At 39.2% G+C, this 27929-nt stretch overlaps 2 protein-coding genes across 5 annotated transcripts in view; both read left to right on the top strand.

The window, feature by feature from the left end:
• LOC115730690 overlaps nucleotides 1-27929 on the top strand; it is a 72712-nt gene that overhangs the window by 37733 nt on the left and 7050 nt on the right. For 3 of the 4 annotated variants that reach the window (XM_048276607.1, XM_048276606.1, XM_048276605.1), the window contains exons 2-9: nucleotides 11114-11421; nucleotides 11716-11828; nucleotides 12087-12165; nucleotides 12413-12441; nucleotides 12655-12748; nucleotides 13612-13701; nucleotides 13777-13963; nucleotides 14335-14486. In XM_048276607.1, coding sequence (XP_048132564.1) covers nucleotides 11278-11421; nucleotides 11716-11828; nucleotides 12087-12165; nucleotides 12413-12441; nucleotides 12655-12748; nucleotides 13612-13701; nucleotides 13777-13963; nucleotides 14335-14486 — 888 coding nt within the window. In that variant the 5' untranslated portion in view covers nucleotides 11114-11277. The remainder of the gene's footprint in view (nucleotides 1-11113; nucleotides 11422-11715; nucleotides 11829-12086; nucleotides 12166-12412; nucleotides 12442-12654; nucleotides 12749-13611; nucleotides 13702-13776; nucleotides 13964-14334; nucleotides 14487-27929) is intronic. The other variant, XM_048276608.1, reaches the window with a different exon arrangement.
• On the top strand, nucleotides 19710-22536 carry LOC115730692 (cytochrome P450 704C1-like). The gene is made up of 5 exons (XM_030661295.2): nucleotides 19710-20241; nucleotides 20527-20811; nucleotides 21063-21401; nucleotides 21850-22050; nucleotides 22149-22536. Exons 1-5 carry the CDS (start codon nucleotides 19714-19716, stop codon nucleotides 22335-22337), a joined length of 1542 nt encoding a protein of 513 aa, XP_030517155.1. The 5' UTR covers nucleotides 19710-19713; the 3' UTR covers nucleotides 22338-22536.

Raw genomic sequence — 27929 nt, 5'->3', positions numbered from 1 at the left:
AGGACGGGTTTCCTTTGTATCCCCAGCTTTGTGTGGTGTTTGGGGATACATATGCTATTGGAGAGTTTGCATCGGGAAATGTGCGGGATCAGATGTCTTCAGAGGAAGGTGCCAGGGATGAATTTGATGGTGGTTTGCCATTAGGTACACCGGAGGAAGGAAGGGTGCAAGAACCTCTGCCGGAAGATGAGTTACATAACGAAGACGAAACTAGGCAAGAACCGGACGATGGACCGAGGGGTGGATCAAGGGCTACCCCAATTCCCGAGAAGCACAAGTTGAATAGGACTCCAAATTCGAAGAGGAGGAGAAAGAGCACTTCGTACGAATTTGACCGCGCATGCAAAGCCATTTCAGAATCTCTCCAATTTAGAATGGCTCAATCATCACATACATCTGTCACCTCACAAACCTCACAGCCTGTAGACCCCTACTCCATGGGAGCCTTCATTGCCATATTGAAAAGCATGCCCGACATGGAATCGACACTTTATGCCAAAGCTTTGAATCATGGTTCCACGAATGCTGCTTGGAGAGAGGGTTTCATCTTGATGGAACCCGAATGGCGACGTTATGTGCTTGATTCTATTTAAGTAGATGTTGGCATATGTTATGGATTTCTACATGAATTTATAAGATTAAAAGACCTATGTATTTGAGACATTCTAGCTTAGCCTTTTTTTACGCAACTATGGTTATTTTGTGGCTGGTTTCCTCGTTGATATTGAATTGCGTAGTTATGTGTTGACTATTATTTAGATTTCTTTACTTGTCAATAGATAAAGTCTTTCATTTATTTCTCTCTTTTCACCTTACTATATCGTGTGGTGTCGTCAGTTGATGCCTTTCGTTTTATAGGAAATATGGAGGGAGTTAGTGCGGTAGCTTCAGTTGGAGAAAATGAACCAAGTTGGGAAGACTTTGATGATGACTATTATCATATACTTATGGCATGGTTGTGTCTTGGTAAGCTACACATAGCTATGCGCACGAGAGAACCTATTAGAGATAGTGCTTTGTCGGGAGCGCAATGGATCGGGGAAATTATTCGTGGACATTCTGACGGAGTATACGAAGCATTTAGAATGGAGAGGCATGTTTTTCTTAACCTATGTGGATTGTTCACTGCAAGAGGTTGGTTGGGTGACGATCGATATCTTAAAGTAGATGAACAGGTTAGGATTTTCTTATATCTAATATGTCATGGCAGTTCCAATAGAGACTTGACCGAGAGATTCCAACGTTCGGGACGGACTATTAGTTGGTACTTTAATTTAGTTCTAAAAGTAGTTCGAAAACTTGCAAAGGAGATTATTGCACCACCTTCCTTTGATGTTGTTCCATTGGAGATTCTTATGGATCCTAAGCATAAGCCTTACTTTAAGGTATGTTTCTTTATTCTTGCTTTGCACCATTAGCGTGAAATTTGTTTATAATGTTGGTTAACATTGGACTGTGATAATTGTGACAGGAGTGTGTGGGCGCCATTGATGACACTCATATTAATGCAAGAGTACTTGCTGTGCTGCAGAACCGTTTTAGAGGTAGGAAGGGAACTACCACTCAAAACGTATTATGCGTGTGTTCGTTTGATATGAAGTTTACATTTGTCTACGCTGGTTGGGAAGGATCCGCCAACGATTGTCGGGTACTCGCGTCGGCACTCGAGGATCCCACACTACAATTTCCCCGACCCCCTCCAGGTAATTGTTTGCTTTAAAATGATTAATTGTCCTTGTGAATTTGCTGTGATCATGTATCATGATTAAGACCTTGAATGCTTTATTATAGGCAAATACTACGTGGTAGATTCTGGGTATGCATCAACCCCAGGATTTTTAACACCTTTTAAAGGTGATCGGTATCATATAAATGATTTCGGAAGAAATGCGAGACCAACAACGGCAAGAGAACTTTTCAACTATAGACATTCTTCGCTTAGGAATGTCATTGAGAGATCCTTTGGGGCTTTAAAGAATCATTTTTGGGTTTTAAGACGCATGCTGCCATTTTCACTTAGGAAGCAAGCACATATTGTCATAGCATGTTGTGCTATTCATAATTACATTTGTGACCAAGACAAGAGGGATAGAAACTTTTCCGAATATGGAGATCCCGAGTATGTGTATGAATCTGCGCATGATGAGGTTGTAGAAGATATTATATCGACCGAGGAGGGAACCGAGATGAGCATTCTTAGGAAAAGTATTGCCAATAAAATGGCAATAGACCATGGTATGGATGAGATTCCATGATTTTGGGTTGCTAACATTCGTATTATAACTTTTGCTAATGTGATGTTATATAAGCCGATTGTATATGGCTTTTTTGAGCTTGGCCGGTGAAAATCCTACGGTGAATATGTAACATTTGCCCCTCGAAGCTGGTTTTCCTCCTAATTCCTTCGATGCATAGCTGTTTGGGGATTCCAAGACTTATTTTTGTGGCTCAAGATGTCAATTGAAGTAGTCGAAAATGGGCTGGAATCGACATTGCGGTATTCTTGGCCTGCAACTTTCATCTGTTGGTTTGAAGCTGCACTTTTTCTTGACAGGTATGTTTAAGTTGGCTAGCGACAAGAAAAAAGTTTTTAGATGTGTTTGAACAAAGATATGCTATTGGTCGATTGCTTCTGTTGACCCCCCGGAAGTTGCCTCTTCACCTTGTACTTTGTGGTCTTCTTGTCATGTCCAGCTCTGTTTCTTTTTGGGTTATGCTGGGACGTCTTGTTGGTGCTTTTGGTAGCTATCCTATGTTTTTGTCTCTAGTCTTTCCCGATCGGCTATTCTATAAACCCCCGCAACTTTCGGGTTTTCACGCAGATGGACACTCAAAACCGACTCGCTAAAGCTGGTTTCTTCTATTCCCATACTGTCACAGGCCTTCCCCTTTATGGTCTCTCAGCGCCTGCTTTAACACCGTTAGTTTGGTGTTGGCTGCTGCTGTTACGTCCATGTTACGTGGTCTGCGGCTGGTTCTTCACTTTGTACTTGCTGTTTTGGAGTCCCCTTTCGCTGCAGCTACTTCTTGGAGTTTTGGGGCTCCCTTGAAGCTCGGTTCCGGTTTTCTGATGCAAGCACTATTATGTTGAACCTACCACCGTCTGTCTTGGTCTTTTTTCCTTTGTTTACTTCTAGTTTTTCTTTGGTTTCCCCAGTTGTGTCTGCTGGTGGCTTTACTTTTGTATACCTTCTATTTTTCCTTTGTTGTGGTCTTTGGTTGTATCCAGGTTCGGGTTTTTTGCTACACTTTTGGTTCTCTCACGCTGCAGCTTTCTGTTGAGGCTTCTACCAACCTTTCTGTCGCCGCTCCTGTTGTGCCTAAGCTGTTTAATACTGGGATTGTCATTTTGCATGCATGTTACCTCTACTATCACTAAATCAACCACTAGTACCCTTGGGGTTCTTGATGACTACAACTCGCTTTTTGTTCTGTCATTTTGTTACCCCTTGTCTACGGGATCTGCACCATAGCAAGGATGTCACTCCAAATTGTATAAGTAGGGAAATCAAGAACGTGACGGAGAAGAGAATGTTTTCTGCCATGCTCACCGAGAGTGAAGCATCTAGATTATCCGGTAATGAGTGTTAGGTTCATAAATACTTGGTCATACTGCTGTTACCATCTAGCACATAACATTTTATCTACGGATGCTAGGTGTGGACTGTCTGTGGACTGTGGTGCCATTTGTATGAGCATATCATAGTTGATCATGGCTGTTTATGGGAAAATCATCAACTTTCATGCGCACTTAATGGCTATTCAATTACATCATTTTAGACAGAAATCATCACCTAACATGCTCATTTCTAATGGAACTGTTGGACTCTGTAAAAGCAGGCCACGATAAGGTGTTGTCGGTGTTTCCTGATCATGTGCTTCAACTTCATACCACACATTCTTGGGATTTCTTCGAAGTGGGGTCAAGTGAACAAGCAAGAAGCCAATATCATCATCCATCCAATGATGTCATAATTGGAATTATTGACACAGGTAATTAATCTATCTTAAATATCCTATGCTGAATAATGTCATGAATTAATATGGTGATATCCTCATGATAGGCTTTGACAGTGCTTGGCTAGTAAAAGTTAACACCACAACTTTTTTTCCGAGATGGAAATATGTTTAGTCAAGTTAAGTGTGTATCGTGCATCAGCCTCTCTTATTTAATCAACTAGTTTCGAGTTTTTCATATCATTGAATTGAACTGATTGTACTAAAATTACTAATATTTCTAGTGCTGCTCGAGGTATTTTGAGACTTAGAGTCACAATGCACCAAATTGATCGTGACATTTATGGGCACTTATAAGTCCAAAGGCATGCAATATCATCCACATTCATTGGTCTACTTAGAAAATAATGTTGGCAAGCAGAACATCATCGTGTAATTCTTCCGGCTGATGACGGATCTTAAGCTTATCTCCTTTGGAAATTTGGAACATAGGAAAATTGAGTTTTACGTTGACTATATGCAAAATATAAATGCGATCTTGCAATTTCTACAATCTTTTTCACAGTTCTATTTATTCATTTGTGGATACATGTCATGATGAAACTGCTAACTCTTCAAAATCTCACTCCCCGCTCATAAAGTTAGAATCGAGTTTTGGGATATTCTGTCAATAAATGTCTCTTTGTGGTGTTGCCTGTTTATCGACGAGTAATTAGACCGAGATTGCAGGAAGACGGTATTAATTTGCTAAGCGTCATCAAAGGTACCAACACATACCGTCGGACGAAGAGGCATGATTATGTCTTGGATTTCCTGCCTCCTAGCATGTTAGAATACAAACTAGCATTCAATCAAATAATGGGGTAATTCTGCAAATATAGGCTTCTGCTTGCCTTTTATTGCTCTTACCCGATTGGAATAGAATGAGATTTTTCTGAATTGCAACTAATATTTCTATATCTTCTAAGTCTGTTTGAAGACCTAAATTATTTAGCAAATGTTATCAAGTCAAGCTTTTGGTATCTGATTATTTGCAACTTCACTTTCTATTTCACTTTGCCACATCTCTTTCAAAATTGGTCTGCTGCATTAGTGCATTATTTCATCAACTATCGATGATCGAAATCTCGGGGAAAAGCCAATCTTATCCCGTGATTTGCAAAAGAAGCATGTCATTGATACCTAAAATTCTTTATTTAAATTTCACTTGTTGATAACAATTTATGATCTATTATTACCAACTCTAAGGCTATCAATCTGATGCTGTGGTCGGATAAATGCAGAGTATTTCGCAATGCATTTGGTTCGGCGTTATTCTCAACGTTGGAAGATGGGAAGATAGTGAGAGGTCTTTCAGGGGTTCCTTCTGAAGGACCGATGTTGTTAGTTGGTTATCACATGTTGATGGGACTTGAGATTTATTCACTTGTTGAAGAATTCTTGAGAGAGAAGAACATTATGGTGCGCGGGGTAGCTCACCCGATGGTGTTCTCTGGAAGAATTCAAAATCCATTTTCTGAATTTGGGTTCCTAGATTGGATGAAAGTATTTGGAGCAGTTCTTGTAACAGGAAGCAACCTCTTCAAGTTGTTTTCGACCAAGTCTCATGTTCTACTCTATCCTTCCATTATTTGCTTTTGTAGCAGAGCATAAATATTAAAACCTTTGAGGCACTAAAATTTGGATAAGACTTTAGTTTAGGGATCAATCAATGCAATGCGTGTAATGCCTTGGAGAATTTTAACGTTCGTATAGAGATAGCTCATCTCCGAGTTCACTTTCTACAATGAATGTCCAATGACAGATAATACCCAAGGCTTCTTGGAGAACACATGGACAGTTCCTATCATGTTTTCGGAAGAAAACCAAAGGCTGGTTACATAAGATAGATTGAGAAGAATTTAAGCATGGATTCTCCTTTATGACAATGGGATTCCAATACGCTTTTCCGAGAAAGAAATGCGACCTTCCGTTAAAAAAAAAATGTGAATTTCGACGAAATATATTGCCGAAAGAGATGAGGGAAAATAAGACCGTTTTGCGATGTCCTAAGAAAAGTCAAACTTTTTGGACAAACAAAACGAAAAATGGAGAGAGAGAGAGAGAGAGAGAGAGAGAGAGAGAGAGAGAGAGGATGTGGATAGATGGCAAACGAAGTAGAAATTTCCACCCATTATCAAACGAATTTCTATTTCAGAAGCTGAAATTTCGATTCATTATCAAACGAATTTCTATTTTAGAAGCTGAAATTTCGAGACATTATCAAACGCATTTCTATTTCGGAAGCTGAAATTTCGAGTCGATTATCAAACACATTTCTCAACCAGAAATCAACTTCTGAAGTAGAAATTGAAAAATCAACTTCCGCTCAAAAGTAAAAGTAGAAAAACCAACTTCTTGCTAAAAGCCATTCTCGATTGGAGAAGTGTTTTCATGCGCACCCCAAAAGATTTCTCAAACATCGGTTCAGAAGCTCGTCTTAGGAATAACATCAAACTCATCGATAATTTCGTGCATCAACTTATCAGAACCAAGAGGAATCAACTCGCAGCGCAATGGGAACTCCCACCCCATAGTGGCATTTCAAAACTTTTCCTTTATGTTAACATGGTCAAGAAACTTTTCGCGAAAATCCAATGTAGTTTTTCTAGCTAATTTTTGCCGGAAGTGCCGACGTGGTCAATGTGGCAACAAATTTAGGACTGGTCGGATAATGTTCCGACATGGAGGCTGATATTCTCCATCAAAATTGTCACGGATTACTAAGGTACCATACATGGACATTTTAAGTGATAATAAAGAAGAGCTCCCTCACTACCGTAGGGTTTTCCCCTTCCCAAACCGCCGCCAAGCCCCTCCCGAAAGAACTTTACGAAGGAGAGAGAGGGATCACCCCTCATCCTCTTTCTTTACCTTTTTGTTTTCCTATCTCTCCTTATCCTCAACTCATTGTTTTTTCTTGATTTTGCAGACTATCCCGCCGATTTCTTCCACGTGGAGGGTCTTGTTCAATGAGTTCAGAAGTTTGAAGCATGAGCGCCTTAAAAGAATCAATTATTCTAGATCTACTGGGTCGCTTCCGTTCCGATGCTTGCTCCATATAGTTAAGCGCGGCTCCTCTATTGCTTCAGCAAGAAGCTTATCTAAAAGTAATTTTCTGATCAGCTAGTATCTCCTTTATAGGTTTTCTCTTCCGATCTAGAGTTAGATTTAGATTTGTGTGCTTTTTTATTCCGATCTAGAAATAGATTTGAAATTTACAAGGCGTTCTCCATACTCCTTCAACTTGTTGGCGTTGTTGTTATCTATTTTTGATGATGGTGCTAGGGACATGAATCTAGAGGCGCACCGCCTTTTGATAAAACTGTAAGTGGAGAAGGATATCTAAGCATGTGTTCATCATTGATGCGAGATTCAATAATCGACCGTCGGTAGAGCTTTGATGCTATGACGGACTCATCTTTGCAATGAATGAGCGAGTCTTTATAGGCTTACTAAGTTGATTTATCTTTCAAATTTACATATTTTGTTTGATTTTTATCTTTATCTTGAAGCTATGTGCCTCTTTTTCGAATGAAATGAAAATATTACTTCCGACCAAAAAAAAAAGTAATAGAGAAACATATTTATCATACTCGCGATCTCTTCTTAAATAGAGAGAGGGGGAGGGAGGGAGAGGAAAACAGTGATTCCTCGCCTTGGGTGCCTTCACAGAGGTGGCAGCGACTATAAGTTCCTTCACAAGGGTGTGGTGACAACGGTTTTGCGCATCAATATTTGGACGGCCATGGAGCCCCGTCATCTCCCGATCTGGAGGAACTTCATAAGGAAATGCCATGCTTCCAGCTAAGAAATGAAAGTCATCGGGACCCAACGACATCCATTTCAAATTATACCCGTTGTGACACATTTATCTCGAACTTTTTTTATGACTTCAGAAATCCCGAACTATGCCAATTATGATTCATTTATCCCGAATTTTTTTTGTAACACCAAAAATTCCAGTGATGTATTTACCCTCCATTGAGTTTTCATCCACATAAACGCCGTTAAAAATCTGACGTGGCGGTTGACGTGGCATTATTAATATGTTCTAAGCATAAAATGGGCTGATGTGGTGCTTATATTAAAAAGAAAAAAAATAAGAAAATTAAATTTAAATAAAAAAAAAAGGAATCAAACCAAAGAAGAGAGAGGGGTTGCGGGTAGTCCGGGGCGCTACCAAAGTTCCGACTTACAGGTGAAGGCCCCCGACCACCACAAGCAACGTCCCGGCTTGCAACCGATGTACACAAAATACGACAAACTGCAAATTAGGAATCAACCCAGAACTTGAAGACATAAACTACAACGGAAGAAAAAAATATAAGTTCTCAACTCCAAGAAACATTCTCAGGCTACACCTAAAGATTCTTAACCCGCGGCCACACTCTAGGCAAGTTCGGTGGCTAAGCCGGAGAGAAGTTTTGGTCGTTCTCGAAGCTTCCCGTTATCTGCTCAATTCGGACAAGCTCGGCCATGACGCTGAACTTGGCGCCATCGGGGACCGAGCTCCTCTTGCTTGCGGGGGTCGACCGTCCGTGGCGTTCGGCGGTGGCTCCCCTAACCATTTGCAATCTCTCTCTTCTCTGGTTTTTTTTTTTTTTTTTCCTTTGCTTTTTTAGTTTTTTTTTTTTTTAATCTTTTTCTGATGTGGGAAGTGCCACATTAGCCTAATTTAGTTTGGAAACCTATAGCAATACCACGTCAATTGCCACGTCAAATTATTAACCGCATTTATTGACAAGACCTTAACGGAGGATAAATATACCACACAGGTACAAGCTTGGGATTTTTGGTATCACAAAACTAAGTTCGGGATAAATTATCACCATAGGCATAGTTTGGGATTTTTTGTGTCATAAAAAAAAAAACGTTCAAGGTAAATATGTCACAATGAGCATAGTTCGGGGTTTTGAGTGGTTTTACCTCTAAATTATCACCATAGGCATAGTTTGGGATTTTTTGTGTAAAAAAAAAACGTTCGGGATAAATGTGTCACAATGAGCATAGTTCGGGGTTTTGAGTGGTTTTACCTCTAAAATAAAAGAGGAAACTCGAAACCGAGCCCGAACCAAACCGTTTTGATTTGGGTCAAAGAATACACATCAAATATAGTTCGATTTGATTCGGGTATCATGTAAACTCGAATTGAACCATTGACATCGTTAAATACATGTAAGCTCTTCAAGTCAAATGCATAAGTGCACTAATTCTGAATTTACGAATGCTCTATTAACCACATAGACTTAGTCACGAGCCGAAACCTAAGTGAGTGTTCTAAGGGTGCGTTTGTTTTCACAAAAAATGAATGAGTTGAAAAATATTTTCTTTAAAATGATCGTTTGTGTCACATACAAAAATGAATAAACGATCATTATCCATGAAAATGTTTAAAGATAAATAGTTATCGGTAATGAAAATATTTTTCATTGATTAATTCTTTCAAGCAATATAAGCAACTATTTTTATAAAAATATTTTTCATATAATTTATTTTTCACAAAATAAACATAACCTAATAATGAAATTCTTTATATTTGTTAGTGGATGTCACGCGCGTAATCCACATATACACACACGACTCCTCAAACCACTTAATTTAATCCCGTGGCTTAAGATCTACCACTTAGGCCTCTTTTCTTCTTCTTCTTCTTCTTTTTTTTTTTTTTGCGAAACATAAATGATATCAAAAAATATTTTCCTAAAATCGGTAGCTTGTGAAATGAATGAACGAGAAAGCTTTTTATCGTCCACGAAAATATATATCTATGAATTGTTATTGATAATAGAAACATTTTTTATTGATTAATTATTTCAAGCAATACAAGAGATTGTTTTTAGAAATCACATTATCTAGATCATTCATTTTCTGTTAAATAAACGGGAGGATTGAATTAGTTCATTACTTTATATATTTTAAAGTGCCAAACCGATTTGATTATTCTTGAACAAAGAACGAATCCAATATTGTTTATGCTTAGAGGTGGCAAATGAATGTTGCGAGTTTGATTTTTTTTTTTTTTTTTTTTTTTTGGAAGAGACATTTTCATTGATAATGATCGAGGTGGAATGCCCGAGAGATGGGCTTCATTACATAGTAGATCCCAGAGAGCTCGGGGTGGACAGGATACCCAGTTTCGAGATAATTCTTTCTTTCTTTGTGTCTTGGCTATCCAATCTGCCACCGTATTATACTCTCTAGGACAGAAAAGTACCTTAACTTTACGGAAATTAAAAAGCAAGTCTTTACACAGTAACACCGGAACATGGGCCTCCCAATAGAGAGGTGATGGGCTTGAGATGGCCTCAACGAGCAGTTCTCAATCCGAGTGAAAAGTCAGTTCTGTACTATGTGGGCTTGTAGAAGTCTATGGAGAACGTGCGTTGCCAGCTTGAGGAGAGAGGTTGCCATTGAGGGCTTCAACTTCAAGCATAGCCATGGCTTCCCGTCATCAGAGCAGACGAAGCAGCGACCGATTTGGCCTCTCCGTCCATCAAGCAACCGTTCTCATCGCGAAGTACCCAAGCCGTCGCACCTACAGTAGGTCCCGGATTGAAAGCTCCGTCAACATAAAGGTGCCACCTTTAGTGCTTCCCGAGTTGTTCCTGTTGTGAAACTTCTCGTTCTGTTCTCTCTTCGCTGAATCTGCCATCTTTGGTAGCTTTTGAGGGAGATTATGGCTGAGTCTATAGCTGCGCTCGGGTCAGGTGGCTTCCCTCTGAAGACGTATTCGTTTCTTTCTTTCCAGATTCCCCACAGCACAGATGCCACTAAATCCAAACCTGGTGAGTCGTTTCTGTGCTCTATCAGGGCGCAAAGCCATTCTTCGAAACGAGCTAAGATTCTCCTCCGACGCAGGCTTTCTTTCGTTGGGGGTGCATTTTGGCAGAGATTCCACAAGAAAAACTTGATCTTTGGGGGGCACTTGCAATTTCCTGATCACTGTAGCTCTTTAGGTGGATTAATCGATTAAGCAGCATACGTATATCTTATCAGGGTCGACGTGATTTTTTGCGTGACTTCAGCTATTGATGTGCCTGTTCGAGTTCTCGAGTTAGGTTGTTCTTTCCCTTTTGGACCTGTGAGTATGACCCTTCTTTCGTGTTGGGTGCAGATTCTTTGTTTGCTTCAATTCCCGAGTGAACTGGGTCGTTCAGTTTTTGAGGGATTGTGACGCTTACGTTATTGGGCCAGGACAGTCCCCCATCGGCTTCTCTCTCCAAGCTTGCTCACATCTCCATGACAACATACTGAAGTAATTATCATCCACGGGGCGTGATGGGGTCGGAGGTTGAAACGCTTGAGGAGAGATTAAAGTCTTCCTTGGTCCATCTCCATGCGGAATGTGCCATTCTTGAAAGGATGGTGTACAAAAACAAGAACCAGCATCGGCGTTGCTCCTATTTCCAGTATCTTTTGAAGGTTCCTTTTTTCCCCCACCATTTGGACCTGTGTCATGACCTATTTTTGAGCTTGTTTTTAATTAGTCAAGGAAGGCAATGGAATCTGAAAAATATCTCTTTTGAAGGAATGAAAGTGAAAGATTAAAGTTTAGATGAATAGGCGATGAATGATTTGTGGGTCTTAAGTTCTTACTTACTGTTGGTTTTGTTTATGCAGCCTAAAATGTTTAAACCAATGCACTCAAAGTCTATCTTGTGACTAGCCAAAGATAAACTGTTGTGTAATTTTGAATAATGAGTATGCTTGCGTCAGGTAAGAAGGGATCTGAGGCTTTTGCAGTCAGCTAAGCTGGAGGAGTTATTAAGTTCTTGCTTTCAAGTGATAACAGGAAAGAAGCCCAAACAGAAAGTTCATCTTTTAGAAAGGTACATTAGGCTTTCTCATAATGTTGTGGGCATCGGAGTTTTTTGCTTTTAATCTCGATCTACCATTAGCTCTTAATGTATGGCTTAAGAGGTGATCAGGGATCACTAGTATCGATTAAATGTCGTGTTTCCCATGTTTCTTGCATATGATTTTTTTAGCAATTTTCGGTAGCTTGCTACTTGCATTGCTTTTGAATAGAACCATAATTGAATAATTTTATGTGATACTTCTAATGTCTCCATAATTTTGTATTGTAGTCTGAAGTGGAGGAAGTGTGATGTTGGGAAGCCTAATTTCATTGAACAACTTCATGGCGTTGCTCGACTACTGTCACAGGTATTATCTGACCATTCTGTTTTTTTGACCCCCTTCCATCTTTCTGACCTGACTTAACAAGATGCTCCACCCGTTTGTGATCGATGAAGGTCAATGCTATTGTTAAATACAAATTTTTAGCAAACCTGAAATTGAGCTAACTTTTAGACTCTCCTTAAACCTCAAATAGTCAGTTGTGCTTGTTCCCAATTGCTTACTTTCCTCTCTATATAATTGGATATCTTCAATGTACCATGTTTCTGTGCAGATGGTTGAACCAATGTTGAAGGCAGCATGGTATCCTTCTTATGTTAGCAAGATACAACAAATTCATTTGCATACTAAATTTGCAGAAGCAGAAAATTCGTTTTATTGATACATGTCCAATTTTTTTCTTTTAAGTTTGCAGTAGCTACCAAATCATTTTAATCACTCTAGATGGACATTTATTGAATTCATGTCCTGTCTTTTGCTTCAAAATTAATATTTGTACTCTTGACTGTCGAATAGCGAGATATCGATCTTACTTGCTCGATTATTTTTCATGGGATTTTCTATGACAATCTTGTCATTGCTAGCGCGTCTCAGAGTACTGGTTCAGCAAGTATGTATCCTTCCTTATTCTACTGTTGAGGTAGTTCCATCCGTTTGTGCTTTTGGCCTTTGAGAACAGTATAGTAATTTACGTAGGCCGCCTATACCTGTGCTGATATGGTGATGACAATCGATAGATACGTCTTGATCCAATTGCGAGCTTTGTTGGAGCATTGACTAAAATAGTTCAGTCAAAAGATCTAACTCTACTGTAGAAAAGGTTATGGACCATATAGTCAGACTGGAGGAACACCATCTCTACCGTATTTAACCAAGTCCAGACTTTGTGACTTCGACCATTGCTAAAGTTGCCATTCCAAGTGAATCAGAAGCCAGAGCTTTGAATGCTTACTCAAAACCTAAAAAGAAATGATGACCTGGGTTTTCAACTTCAGCAATACATGTTAGAAGAAGGGGGAGGAGACATCGCAATTTCTATGCTCCTTTCTCACCCAATATATGATATCCTTTTGGATGTTTTACCCAATTCATCTTTTGGTGATATCTTGATGCCATGTGATGCGAACAGACTTCATATCATGTGTTAGTGCTTACTAAGTATATCCTTTCTTAGCCATTACTGACTAGAAAATATCTTACTTGCATATGAAGAAAAAAAGATCAGTTTATCATATATCACGCATCTTACCAAATTATATCCTTTACTTGCCATTATATGTACAAATGAAGTCAGACTTTTTAATGGAGATTGTATATTTGCTGAAGGCAATAAACAAGAGATCTATTCATAGTTTGCTCCTTTTAGCTGTCGGTCATTCTCCATATGTTTTTCTTACAAAGTCTAGGTACTTCAGAGGCCACGACAGAAATAGGGATTATCAAATTGAATTGATTGTCGCGTTTGTAATGCAGATATTACTGGATATTGTTTCAGTATTCAACATTGTTTCTTCAATTTCACAGAAAAAGCAGTCTGTAAAATTAATGCATGAAGGAGTTGAGGTGAGCCAGGAGCTTTACTCTGAACTTTCAATGCTTACTTCACTTATGATATCAAAATCCATTTAATTGATGCAGGTTTTTAGGGAATTTTATCCTACACATCAAGATTATATAATGCTAGAGTGCATATGGAAAATTGATAAGTTCGTATTGCTTGAAAGCACATACAAGAGTGAGGGTAGCAATTCGGCTGGTGACAGAGAAAATGCTTCAGTAGGGGCACCAGCAATACACTACAGAAGCATCGACTGTTTTCTTGAAGGTTAAGATATTTATGGCGTTTCCTCGCGATTGATGAGCTTTCTCAGTAAAGCCGTTATTGGTCATCTTCCCACTCTCCCTTTTTCTGCCGCCAAAAGGAGTTCCATTATCTATGCTTTAGCTTCTCCAACTTATCGCATGACAATCTGTGATTCTGAGCCAAGGGCTATGCTTGTTGACCTATTTTGCCATAATTAGCTAGTGTGCTCTTTTGCTTTTGTTTTGCAAGACAATTTGACTTCAATCTTTGACTTGCAACCTTAATTTGCTTAACTTTCGCTCATCGAAAAAGTTCTCTCATCTAGTCATCTTGCCCTACTCTTCTCGAGTTCTGTTTCTGTCTGTTCTCAAATCCTTTTGCCTCTTTTGCAGATGAATGTGACTTGGTCCCTCAAAAGGCTGAGATGGGTAAAGCTGCCGAGCAAGCTCTGCTTCGGGTTGAAGAGGATGGGACTGAATCTACTCCCAATGCCTCCGTCCCTAGTGGCCATGAGAAACAGAGTAATGTCTCGAGTGAGGAGGGAGTGAGGAGGGGCATGATGCGATGACTACACAAACCCCTGAGAACGAGTTGTCTGTGGATGGCGGGTTTCTTGATGATCCGTCACCGAGGTCAGACCCGTCAAACATGAAGTCTGGAACCAAAAAGGTGGCCTTTGTTTCTATAAAGAAGCGTTCGTCATCGAGTAATGTGGATATCAATTCAAACAAAACTCATGTGAAAAGCGGCAACCCCGAAGATCCATTCTTCAATTTGCTTGCGGGCGGAAAGCTTCGGGAATCTCTTCTAAATGACGATTAGTAGGTGTTGTTGGTTTGTCCTTAGGTATTGTCTAATTTATCTTAATCACTATTTTTAAAAACTTATTCATCTGATTTATATCAGCGCACGGGCAAGTGACAAATTGTTGGTAGTAATTGAAAATGCTACGAGCTCCAGTTTATTTCAGCTTGATCCTTCAACTTCGTCGTGAACTTCCTCAGAGGCAGCGATGGAAACTTTGGATAACTTAGGAAGATTCCGCCGTTCTGTACAATGGGAAAAAGTTCTTTGCGCTGGAAATGTTTGATAGTGTTGGTAAAATTTAATGCCTGTTTGTAAGAAAATTTTGAATTGAAATCTGATGGGACATGTAACGAATTAGAACCTACCAACGGTTATATAAAACTATCATAAATTATTTGATTCAGCCAACATTGCCAATAATTCTTATGATTTAGCAACATTAATTTGCATAGCTTATAGATGTGTTAAAGTTGTCAACTTCTATATAAATCCACTAGCAAAACAACACATGTAGCGTCAAAGTTTGTGTACAATGCTCACTTAAGTGCCAAATGGAAGAAATTCAAGCCAAACTGATTATGGAGCATTTATTATTAAATTTTTAATATTACTTGGCAAAGTTTTTCTGAAAAAAGAAAAATGTCCATGTGAACTTCTAAACATAAAAATAAGCTAACTTTTTATTAATAAATTTAAAAAAAAGCTAATTTTTTCATAAAAAAAAAGTAGTTTTTACGGCGGTAAGGGTTTGCACTGCCTCGGCCAACCATCCCCCACCCTCAATGGTGAGGCGGCGGCTGAGGGCTGTGCAAACTCTAGCCGCTGCATTCGTATATATATGTATATATAGGTTTTTAGCTTATTTTTTATTTATTGAATATTTTTTAAAATTTTTAGCTTTTTTATTACTAATTGTATCTTTCGGCGAGCCACGTAGGCTGAAGTTATTAATAAAAAAAATACCATGTAGGATTTTCAGCCAAGATAATCGAAGTTGGCATTCAAATAATTATTTTTAAAAAAAATGGCACTTAAGTAATCTAAACAAGAAAATTAACATTAAAGTGTACATCGTACACATACTTTGACACTTCTAGTATCCTTTTGCCTAAAACTACTAATCGTAGTTTGAATGATTTAACAACTTTTATCCCATCAACCTTAATCTAAGTGATTTACTGAATTTTATACAACTTGCTTACCAATTAATGTTAACTTTACCTTATATTATTCGAGTCACTTAACACTGTGAAAATGATTATTTTGAAAGCGTTTCAGTAATTCATTCAAATTTATTTGTTAAAATTATCAACCCTTTATAAAATTACCGACTTTCATACGAAATTATGAACTTTAATTTGATTGATTTAAAAACTTTTAATTGATTTTCATTACCAACCCTTTAAAATTATAGACCTTTTTTTTATTATTATTATGAACCTTAGTTTGTGCGATTGATTAACTTTTATCCAAATGAGTTACCTACTTATTTTTATTTTAACCACTCTTTATGAGTCGCTTAGCAAACCGTTCCAATAACTTACCAATATTTATTTGTTGAAATTACTAACCTTTTAAAGATTTACAAACACTTATAAGAAATTACTAACCTTATTTGCATGATTTGTCAAATTTCCTGAAATATAGCTACTAACTTTTTATTACTCAGCTTTTTTGGCTCTGATTTGAGTCAATTAGCAAAAGTTACCAACCATTCCAAAAAAAATTCAATGTTAATTATTAAAGCCACCATCAATTAAAGAGTTACCAACCGTTACGTGAAATGACGAATTCTAATTTGAATGTTTACCGACTTTTATTCCTATTTATTGGCAAGTAGTTTTAGCTTTACTTTACTCATAGTCTAGTCACCTAGCAACGCCAAATAGCCTGTTCCAAAGTCGCAACCTGATCCAATAATTTTCTAACATTTAATTTGCTATAGGGGACCAACATGTTAAACACTTATTGACTTTCATACGAAATTATCAACTTTAATTTGAGTGTGCTATTAACTTTCCGCTGATTTAGTTACCGACTAATTTTAGCTTTACCCATTTTTATCTTAGTTACTTAGCAAAGATTATTTGATTGTTTACTTATTAACCTTTTAAAAAAATTACTGAACATTTAAAACACTTTCTAACCTTTTAAAGAGTCGCCAATTCTATAATTGAATTGATTCATCAAATTTTCTCCTATTTAGTAACCAACTAGTTTTAACTTTACCCACTCTCATCGTTAGTGGTGGTTCTGCTCCCTTGAAAGTTGAAATTCCCTTCACCCCCCACTAAGACAAGGAATTGGTGAAGTAGAATGATAGGGAAGCTCTGTATTTCGGCATGGATGGGATTTTGCAATGAAGGATATAGCGGTCTGTTAGTAACGGGGCCCCTTATGGCTCGGGCTTGGACACAGATGATTGGTTGAGCTCATGTGATTCTAGCTTTATGCTGAAGAAGCGGTGATGTGATCCGCCGTAAAAATGCATGAATCGATTTGAAACGGAAGCTCATCTGTCATTAGATGTGAAGATGGAGTTTCACAGATTCAGATTACTTATATTTTTGCTGGACAAGATTATTGTCATGGATGGTCCAAATGAATAATTCCCAAGAACCCTTTTTTCTGTGCGTAATTTCACACAGCCCTAAGCGGATTTGTCGCATCTTTTCTGCTTGAGGAGGAGAACTGACTGAGGTACGAGTCTACTTTGGTTGCTCGATACATTAGCATATATGGACCACTTTATCTGGTGTATTTGGGACCTGGGCAATTTGCTCTTGTTCTAGTGTTTCACCGTTCCAGGTTCATTGTGATATCATATGCATTCACAGCTTTACTTAGAACAATTTTAGATTTTGTTTTGGTGCTGGAAGGACTGGTTGGTGCACATCATATCACGGGGTTCTCTCCAAGAAAAAGATGGATGATACAACGGGTGGCCATCGGGGACGGCATTACTTATGGTGCATATTCCCTTGAACACCAGCCGTCTCCTTCGGTGTCATTACCTGGCCTTAGGTATTGATCGTGATAGGTTATAGCATGGAATGTGTGAAAAAGACCGTCTTTTAATTTCCTTGCGCCTCCATTATACAGATGCATGCATGCAAGTTGCAAGGACGCTGACTAGCTTCTCTTCTCCTTATCCACGGAGCCATTTCTCTCATCGTTCATCATAGCACCACGTCGCTCTGTATTTTACTGTAAGAAGTGAAACCAGTTTGTTTAGGAGTCCCAAAACTTCAAATAAGATGATTAGAAGTGCTTAAGTGACTGGTTCCCTACTTTAAAAGTGTGCGATAAAGGTACCCGTGCTGCCATTCTTGTTGCTTCTAAACGAACGCCAAAATTGAAAAGAGCAATATAAGTGGCAGAGTTAGAACTGCTTGATGAATTCTCCATTAACTCTCAGGTTATTCCTCTGTGCATAAGGTGGTTTTTGAACGATGGCAAGTGGTGATCAGCAGTGGTCACTGATTAGAACTATCTGAAGTGAGCCAAACCAGTTTCTGCATATATGATAACAGTTGAATTGGGTTGCTGTGATGTAGTAGTTGCTGGATATGTCATTCGACTTTCATTTTCATGGAAAGACTTGTTCTTGGTCTGTGGATTGCTTTTAGCCTATGGATTTATCTGACAAGGAGAGCTTACACCTTTAACTGTTCAAATGAAGATAGTAAAGAGGTAGCTCACACTGTCTGTAGTATATATTAGACTCCAGTAGAAACTTCCTTGTTTGACGATATATATTATGGAGTCCATGTCCTTCTAATTACAAGTTCGAACTCTGCAATCAAATGTTTGGTCCTTTTTGCTTTGCTATGGTTCAGGTTTCTGGTCAATCACGGAGATGTTTTACTGAAAGAGCTCTCTTCACTCGGCGATCTCCTGCAATAAATTTATGCCCCAATAGCAGCGTCTCTCTCAATTAAGAAGAAAATGAAGATTTTGGCCCCATTACTGGAAGCACCTCTAGCAAGATAACATTTTCGTGATATTAGTGATTTCTCGTTGAGTCTGCCTTCGTCATCTTATCTGCTGTCCACTATCCACATTCCACACCGTAGATATGATGACCTGCTCTATCTCATGTCAGATACAAAATTTTTAGGACAATCTCGTATCTAAGTTGTATAGGTTCCTCTATATATAACAGAGAGATGCAGTTCTATTTTTGAGGAGGGCAAATATGCAGAAAGCTTGGTTTTTTGAAGAGTATGGAAGTAAGGAAGTTCTCAAGCCGGGGGACTTTCCTTTTCCTACTCCCCACCATAATCAAATAATTTTCCAAGTTCGAGCTGCTGCTTTAAATCCTATCGATTTTAAAAGATGCCAGCGTCCCATCTTTCCTTCAGACTTTCCTGTGAGTAAAATGATTGAACGTGTTGTGATAGAGGAAGGGAGAAAAGCAAAGAGATAATATTTTTGTGTGGTTGTCTCTCATACGCTTTAACTTAGCCATGGTCGTGTTCTCTTGGAGCAGAGAAAAGTCGCGGCCGTTGACTAGGAACAGTGAAAGGCAAGGCCAAGAAGGGGACAATCGGAAAAGATTTTATTGAAAGGAGGACACAACATGCATCTCTCGTTCAACGACAGAAAAAAATAAATAAACTATGATCTCCAGCACAGAGCCTGCGTTTTCCTCCTTCGCAAATCCAGCTACGATGACGCCTCTGCCATCTCTGCAGATTCCGGCCACAGATCCAGATTTCTCACCCACTTTCCACGAGCAGTCGACATTGAATCTCCACGCTTCCGGTCCCGACGGATTCCACATCTGAGGTGAGTCCGTTCTTTTTCCTCTTGTGCTCCGTTGGCTTAGCAAAAAATCGCACTATCCGCCTCAGCTTCGTCCACTATTAACGCAGATCTGGGTTTTCTCCCTCGAAATACCACGCTGTTTCGTTCTTTCCATAGGCGCCAAAGGATACTTTCCCATCTTCTTCACAAAGAAAATGGACATCAACATTGTGCCGGCGACGCTCTACTCCGCGGCACTAGTTCCCCTCGCTCTCTCCATCGCCTTTGCTCTCCTTCTCCTGAAAATCTTCACGGGCAAGTCCCTCCGAAGCTCTAAGTATCCGCCCGTTCGCGGGACGGTTTTCAATCAACTCGTCTACTTCAACCAGCTCTACGACTACATGACAGGGCTTGTAAGGAGATCTCAGACGATCCGACTCCTCGCACCGGACCAGAGCCAGATATACACGGTCGATCCGAGGAACATCGAGCACATATTAAAGACCAACTTCGATGAGTACACGAAGGGAAAGTATAACATAGATATAATGAAGGATTTGTTCGGGGAGGGGATTTTCGTGGTGGATGGAGAGAAGTGGAAGAAGCAGAGGAAGGTCGCGAGCTTCGAGTTTGCAACAAGGGTGCTCAGAGATTTTAGCTGTCGCGTGTTCAGGAAGAATGCTGCGAAGTTGGTCAAGGTCGTGGAGGAGTTATCAGCTGCCTCAGACGGATTCGATATGCAAGTGAGTAGTTTCGATTTTTGAATTGTGAGAACTCCACGAGGACCAAAACCACTGTTAAAGAAAGATAAGTCGAATGGAATCGAACATAAACACTGCATATCTACTATCGAATATTGAAATATGCGAAAGTCGGTCATCCGGATTTAATAGATAAATGATTGGATATGTATGCAATCTAAAGAGTAAGAAATACCACGCGATGGACCACGATGGTATCTGTCTTTCATAAATTTTTTAACGGGACATTGCTCAATGGTTTCGTATTGTCTTGCTTCGTGTCTGAAGGATATGTTGATGAGATGCACTTTGGATTCCATCTTCAAAGTTGGATTTGGTGTGGAGTTGAATTGCTTGGAAGGATCAAGCAAAGAGGGAGCAGTCTTCATGAAAGCTTTTGATGAGGCGAGTGCACTGACCTCCTGGCGATTCGTCGATCCCTCTTGGAAGCTCAAAAGATTTCTCAACATTGGTTCAGAAGCTCATCTTAGGAAGAACATTAAACTCATCGACAATTTCGTGCATCAACTTATCAGAACCAAGAAGAATCAACTCGCAGAGCAGCGGGAACATGTGAGTACGTTTTGATTCTTATTAGTAAACTTGCGAGTACTTGGTGTACGTTTAGCCGTGCGATTTTTGAAGTTCACGCCCTTCTTTTGAAGCTCAAGAACTATTTTCAGAGGAAGAATGTAGAATAGGAAAACTAATGGCGCCATCTAAAGATAGTTTTCATGACAAAGTCAGTACTATTTTCAATGCCTTTTGATTGGCAATTCCCCTAGCTGATGTTTCATTTTTCCTTTCTTTTTTTTTCCTACAAGAATGACAAGGAGGACATTCTCTCGAGATTTTTGCTCGAGAGCGAGAAAGATCCTGAGGGCATGAATGAGAAGTACTTGAAGGATATAATTCTGAATTTCACGATCGCCGGAAAAGATACTAGTGCAAATACCTTGTCGTGGTTCCTCTACATGCTCTGTAAACACCCCCTGGTGCAGCAAAAGATTGTCGATGAGATAAAGCATGTGATCGGAGATCAAGCAAGTGACGCCAACCCTGATTCTTTCGTGGAAAGAATAACTGATCCGGTGCTCGACCGAATGCACTATCTTCATGCCACGCTCACAGAGACTTTGAGGCTGTATCCTGCAGTCCCGGTGGTAATCTTCTGTTCACTTGTAAGAATTGAAGTTCAAACCCCAAACTGATCACAGGAGAAGAAAACAAGAAATTCAATATTAACTTGAGATGAACTCAAATCAATTCATCAGCAGAAGATTGGCGCTTGGAGAGAGCCAATCACAATGGGTCCGAGTAAAATCGCCATTGGCCTTGCACCCACTAGACATCACAATTTTCCTGACTTTAGAAGCTACAATGCATTGTGATCATGCAGCTAGTCCTTAAATCCTATTCAAATGTCAAATGTCGCGCAAAAGACTCGATTTTCTTCTGAACAAAACGCGATCAGTAAAACAGCAGATGCCAGAAATCCATCAGATTGGCAATTACAAATCAAGCACAAGCCAAAAAGAGCATGCATTTAACAAGCTTCGGCTTTTGTGTCAATACATGCTAACTTTGATCTTTCACACTTCTGCACGATAGGATGGAAGATGTGCCGAGACAGATGATGTTCTCCCAGATGGCTTCCACGTGAAAAAGGGGGACAACATAAATTACTTGGCTTACTCAATGGGAAGAATGCACAACATATGGGGAGAAGATGCAGAGGATTTCAAACCCGAAAGATGGTTGAAGGATGGAATTTTCCAAAAAGAATCGCCTTTCAAATTTGTTGCGTTCCATGTTCGTTTCTTTATCCTTAGTTCTCATGAATTGAATATTAAAAGTTCCTGTACATATCCAAAGAATCTACAGTGACAATCTTATTTTCCTATTTGCAGGCTGGTCCTAGGATCTGCCTCGGGAAGGATTTTGCTTATCGCCAGATGAAAATAGTTTCGATAGCTCTCCTTCGCTTCTTCCGTTTCAGATTAGCTGATGAAACTAGACATGTAACCTACAAGGTCATGTTCACTCTTCACATTGACAATGGCTTACATCTTCGTGCTGTCCCCAGATTGGCTACATAAGAGTTGGACTATCTTCGAGTATGGTCCATCGCGACACATGGATTTCTAATGTTGGATGCTAGCGGCTTTCACTGATAAGTAAGCATGGGCACGACATGATCTTACTATTGCATGTAAAGGTTGGAATATCAAGTGTTTTGCTTAAATTCCGTGTGTAATTTAGAGTTATAAGTTCGTCAGGCTTTGTGACAATGCCAATAAGATCTTATTTTCACAAAGCCTCAGGCCAACAAGGCGATGTGTCTCCGAATTTCTTCTCATGTGTTTCCCTTTTCTTGAGTCTCTATACCTAAATAGACAAATTTATGATCATGCTCGGAAAGACAGTGTAGATGAGGTTTATGCAAAGAAACATCTTGGAACTTACCATGGCTCCCTAGCAAAAGAAGCAAGTCAGACAGGAGTCTAAACTGAGTCATCTACTAGCTCTTGCACATTTGACCATAGATTACATCCCAAATATTCACTATCTGCACAGGCCCGCCGATTCGACAGGTATAGATTGTTACTGTGCGCAGATTTTGGGCAAGACTAGGGATTTCGCATAAATGATCGATATCAACAAACTTCTATCTACCTTTAGCTCCAAAAAACTGTACTTTTCTTAAATACGAAATCAGCGTCTAAAGTGACAGTAGCCCTCTCGTTTAAGTCTATCACTGAGGTTTCCAATCATCGCCAAACTGCATGAGAATTATCCGATGGTGGCCAATGCCATTACATTGCTTCACTGAAACTTTATGTCATTCTTAAAACTCACTATATTGTCCCTTCAACTCAACAAAATTATTAATTTTTTCCTATCAAACATGGCAACTAAGATCAAGGTGCCCATCAATGATGTAAGAATCGAATGCAAACACGCGGAATATGAAAAATGATTGCTGGTCCTGTGTTTTGCGTGTAATTCTGGTGATGGTCCCTACTGTTTTTTTTTATTATAGATTTAACCCCACATACTTTCTAATTGCTTTCTATGTCACCCCTCAGTCAGTTTTGGTCACCCTTTTGGGGCATGGGGAAGAAAAGGTGAGCAACAAAATTTGATTTTTGTTAATATTCATGTGCCGCATAGGAACCTTAAAAAAAATGATCGACTATATTTCTTATAAAAATGAATAAATTGGAAAATATATCATTATTTTTAGGGACTACGAATTTTTTTTTCATTGATTAATTACTTAAAGTGATACAAAGGGTATGGAAACAAGCGGAGCCAATCATTTAGTAACCAAAGAATGTCGTCGATGACTTTCGTCTCCAATGACCACAATGTGTGATGTTCATTACTATCTCAAGACATCCGGTTAAAGTTAGATACATATATTATTGGATGAAATAACCTTTATATTTTCCATTCAGTAAAATAATACCAACTTTGGAATGGTTCAAGTTTCCCTAGTATTTTACCCAAAAAAACAAAAAAACTAATCACCTAGTTAGAAGTAAAATCCTAAAAGTTGAAACGCCTATCACAGTCATCATCGGGGGAGAGCAAACAAGGAAACCAATCATATTAAGAAGTTTAATTGGTTTAGTTTAGTAACTTAACACATGACTCAAGAAACTCTTTGAAACTCGACCTTTTCTTGTTGAACTTGGGTGCTTTTGGTTCACCTTTTCCAAAGACCGTCGTGCCAAAGCTGAGGGATGTGGTGGCACGTTCTAAAGGCCTTTAAGCCAAACTTTAGCATTTCCAAAATTATTTAGCTCAGTACAACTCCCACCCAATGGTGGCGTTTCAAAATTTTCAGAATGATACTGTTAGGGTTAATGAATGTTTTTTCAATTTTACCCTCACTAAATTTTCTAAATTATAATTTTATCCTAGGAAGCACCAACACTCTTCGGGGTCTTTCGTATCGTGTCCGACACTCTTTGACACTCCAACATTCTCCCGACACTCCAACACTTTGACACTTTCCGACGTGCAATCCACACATGGTTAGCGCTTAGATATGTCAATGACACGCAATTCCAGCATCTCGACACGTCATTTCGACATATACGTGGTCAATTTTAAGCATTTTCAACAAATTAGATGTCAAATGTAGATTTATTAAAAATGTATATATTTAATTTATATATTCAGCTACCCTAAAATTAATATACCTAGTTAGTAAAAAAAAAAGACTTAATCGTAAATGCTTAACGAAAGAAAAATAAGAAAAAACTTACTGATGTCTTTATATAATCATGTATATATAAAAATATATATTTAATATACAACGTGTCTCAACGTGTTGGAATTATATTTTTTTTTTTATAAATGATGTGTTGGCATATTATGTCATGTCGTGTTGTGTCTTATCATGTGTCACGTGTCGGTGTCGGTACTTGGGTTTTACCTTCACCCACACTGTCATGTGCAAATATGTTAATGTGACATCGGCAGCGAGCTCAAGTCTAACCGACGTAGCCTCAAGTCTTCTCCCGATGGCCCTTGCTTGGCCTTTTCGATGGTCCGATCCTTGCGGGCTTTGGTTGGTGTCACTAGTTGAGTTTGGATCCTCTCTGTTCTCTTCTATTTCAAAAAAAAAAAAAAAATGCTTTACGGAAAATCCTTAATCTAAAGCAAACAGTATTTACCAAATTCTATTTATATTTCATGGAAACCCTTTATCGTAAACATTTTTGCATTTACATAAAGATTTTGGACAAAGGCTCCCTTGAAGAATTTCATACTTTCTAATTGCGTTCGATGTCACCCCTCAGTCAGTCTTGGTGACCCTTTTGGGCAGGGAGAGGAAAAAGTGAGCAACAAAATTTGCTTTTTGTTAATATTCACGTGCCGCATAGGAACCACTGGTTCCTGGTTTATTTTAGTTGATTTTTTCTGCCACTGTTGGTTTCGCAGAAGATATAAATAATTAAAACTTTTTTTTGAAAGAAATATCGATTATATCTATTACAACAATGAATAAATAAAAAATATATATTATTATTTTTGCAGATAACGAAAATATTTTTCATTAATTAATTACTTCAAACTATATAAATGATATGGAAGCAAACAGAGCCAATCATTTAGTAATCAAAGAATGTCACCATTGACTTTTGTCTCCAATGCCCACAATGTGTGATGTTCATTACTATCTCAAGACGTCCGGTTAAAGTTAGTTAGATACATATACTATTGGATGAAATAATCTTTATATTTCTCATTCATATGAACTTGAATCTCTCAAGCAAAAAGATGCACAGAAAATAATATTTGTCATTCAGTGAAATAATAGCAACTTTGGAATGGTTCAATTTCCCCTAGTTTTTTAACACTCCCCACAACCCCCCAACCGCCCCCCACAACCCAAAAAAAAAAAAAAAAAAAAGTTCACCTAGTTAGAAGTAAAACCCTAAAAAGTTGAAACGCCTATCATAGGCGTGATCGAGGGAGAGCAAAAAGAAAACGAATCATACTAAGAGGTTTAGAGTGCGCATGAAAACACTTCTCCACCTAGGAATGACTTCCGGCAAGAAGTTAGTTTTTCTGCTTTTGCTTTTGAGTAGAAGTTGATTTTTCAATTTCTACTTGAGAAGTTGATTTCCGGTGGAGAAATGCGTTTGATAACCGAAATAAATTTGAGCTTCTGAAGTAGAAATTCGTTTGATAATGACTTGAAATTTCAACTTCTGAAAGAGAAATTTGTTTGATAATGGGTGGAAATTTCTACTTCTAAAATGTTATTAGCATGAAATTCTTTTTTCTTTGGATTCTCATCTTTCGGTTCAGAGCAAAAGATAAAACACGACTCCTGCTCCTCTCAAAAACAGACCAGGCAAATTGAGAACCCTAGTTTGCTTTGGCCACTGAAGATCGTCCCTCCTTTAGGCTGGAAGACCGGCGTCGACGGCCATGGGATGCTCGACGACCCTCGCTCCTACCTTCGTGGCCACTCTCATCGGTCGTTGGATGCTCACCACCGAAGCCCTTGACCTTCGAGCTGTGATTGATACACCCGAACCGAAAGGAGGCGACGAGGTGAGAAGAAAACAGTAACAAAGGACGAATGCGCAACCGTTGATGTGAGAAGAAAGCGAAGCCGAATAGAGAGAGAAAACTCTAACCTCGCAGATCCAAGTTCCTTCAGCACAAAAGACAAATCGCAGCTCGGAATAGGTCGTCGGACGTGCGAATCGGGAGGCAATAGCGGAGGCGGACATGGATGCGTGGTTGGGAGCGACCGAGAGGGTCGTCGGGCGTTGATTGGAGAGAAACATTCGGCTATCACGTAAGAGGAGAGAACCCGTGATTGATACACCAAAACTGAAAAGAGGCGATGAGGTGAGAAGAAAGCAGTAACAAAGGACGAACGCGCAACCGCCGAGGTGAGAATAAAGCGAAGCCGAATAGAGAGAGAAAACCCTAACCTCATAGATCCGAGTTCCTTCGGCACAAAACACAAATCGCAGCCGAGAAGCGATCGTCGGACGTGCGAATCGGGAGGCAACGGCGGAGGCGGAGATGGATGCGTGGTTGGGAGCGACCGAGAGTGTCGTCGGGCGTCGATTGAAGAGAAATATTCTAGACAAGAGAAGTGCCCGGAAGAGGAGAGAACTTGGGCGTTGAAAATTTGATCCACAGAGAAGGAGTTTCGAGAGAAGCAATTCTAGACGAGAGAAATGAAAATTTTTTACTTCTCGGATGAGGTTCAAAAATCTGATCCAGCAAAATTTTCTATTTCAGAAGTGAAAAACACAACCCGAAGTTACATTTTTTATCAAACGAATTTCTACTTCGGTAGTATTTTTACCAAACGAATTTCTCTGCGAGATCGACTTCTGGCAGAGAAATCAGAAATTAGAAGTGATTTCATGCAGACCCTTAATTGGTTTAGTTTAGTAGCTTAACACGTGACTCAAGAAACCCTTTGAAACTCGACCTTTTCTTGTTGAACTTGGGTGCTTCTCCTTTTCCAAAGACCGTCGTGCTAAATCTGAGGTATGTGGTGACACGTTCCAAAGGCCTTTAATCCAAACTTTAGCATTTCCAAAATTATTTAGCCCAGTGCAACTCCCACCCAATAGTGGCGTTTCAAAACTTTTCCTTTATGTTAATATAGTCAAGAAACTTTTTCCGAAATTTCAATGTAGTTCTTCCAACTAATTTTCGTCAAAAGTGTTGATGAGATCAATGTGGCAACAAATTTAGGACTGGTCGAACAATGTTCGGACATGGAGGCTGATATTCTCCATCAAAATTGTCACAGATTACTAAGGTACCGTACATGGACATTTTAAGTGATAAGAAGTAATAAAGAAGAGCTCCCTCACTACCATAGGGTTTTCCCCTTCACAAACTGCCGCCAAGCCCTCCTGCAGCAACTTTCTGAAGGAGAGAGAGGGATCATTCTCTTTCTCTTCCTCACCCCTCATCCTCTCTCTTTACCTTTTTGTTTTCCTCTCTCTCCTTATCCTCAACTCATCATTTTTTCTTGATTTTGCGGATCATCATGCCGATTTCTTCCACGTGGAGAGTCTTGTTCGATGAGCTCAGAAGTTTGAAGCATGAGCGCCTTGAAAGAATCAACTATTCTAGATCTACTGGATCGCTTCCGTTCCGATGCTTGCTCCATATAGTTGAGCACGACTCTT

The sequence above is a fragment of the Rhodamnia argentea genome, chromosome 3 (genome assembly GCF_020921035.1).
Source record: "Rhodamnia argentea isolate NSW1041297 chromosome 3, ASM2092103v1, whole genome shotgun sequence".
Classification (NCBI taxonomy): domain Eukaryota; kingdom Viridiplantae; phylum Streptophyta; class Magnoliopsida; order Myrtales; family Myrtaceae; genus Rhodamnia; species Rhodamnia argentea.
The sequence above is the reverse complement of the archived record's forward strand: the minus strand, read 5'-3'. Positions and strand labels throughout refer to the sequence as shown.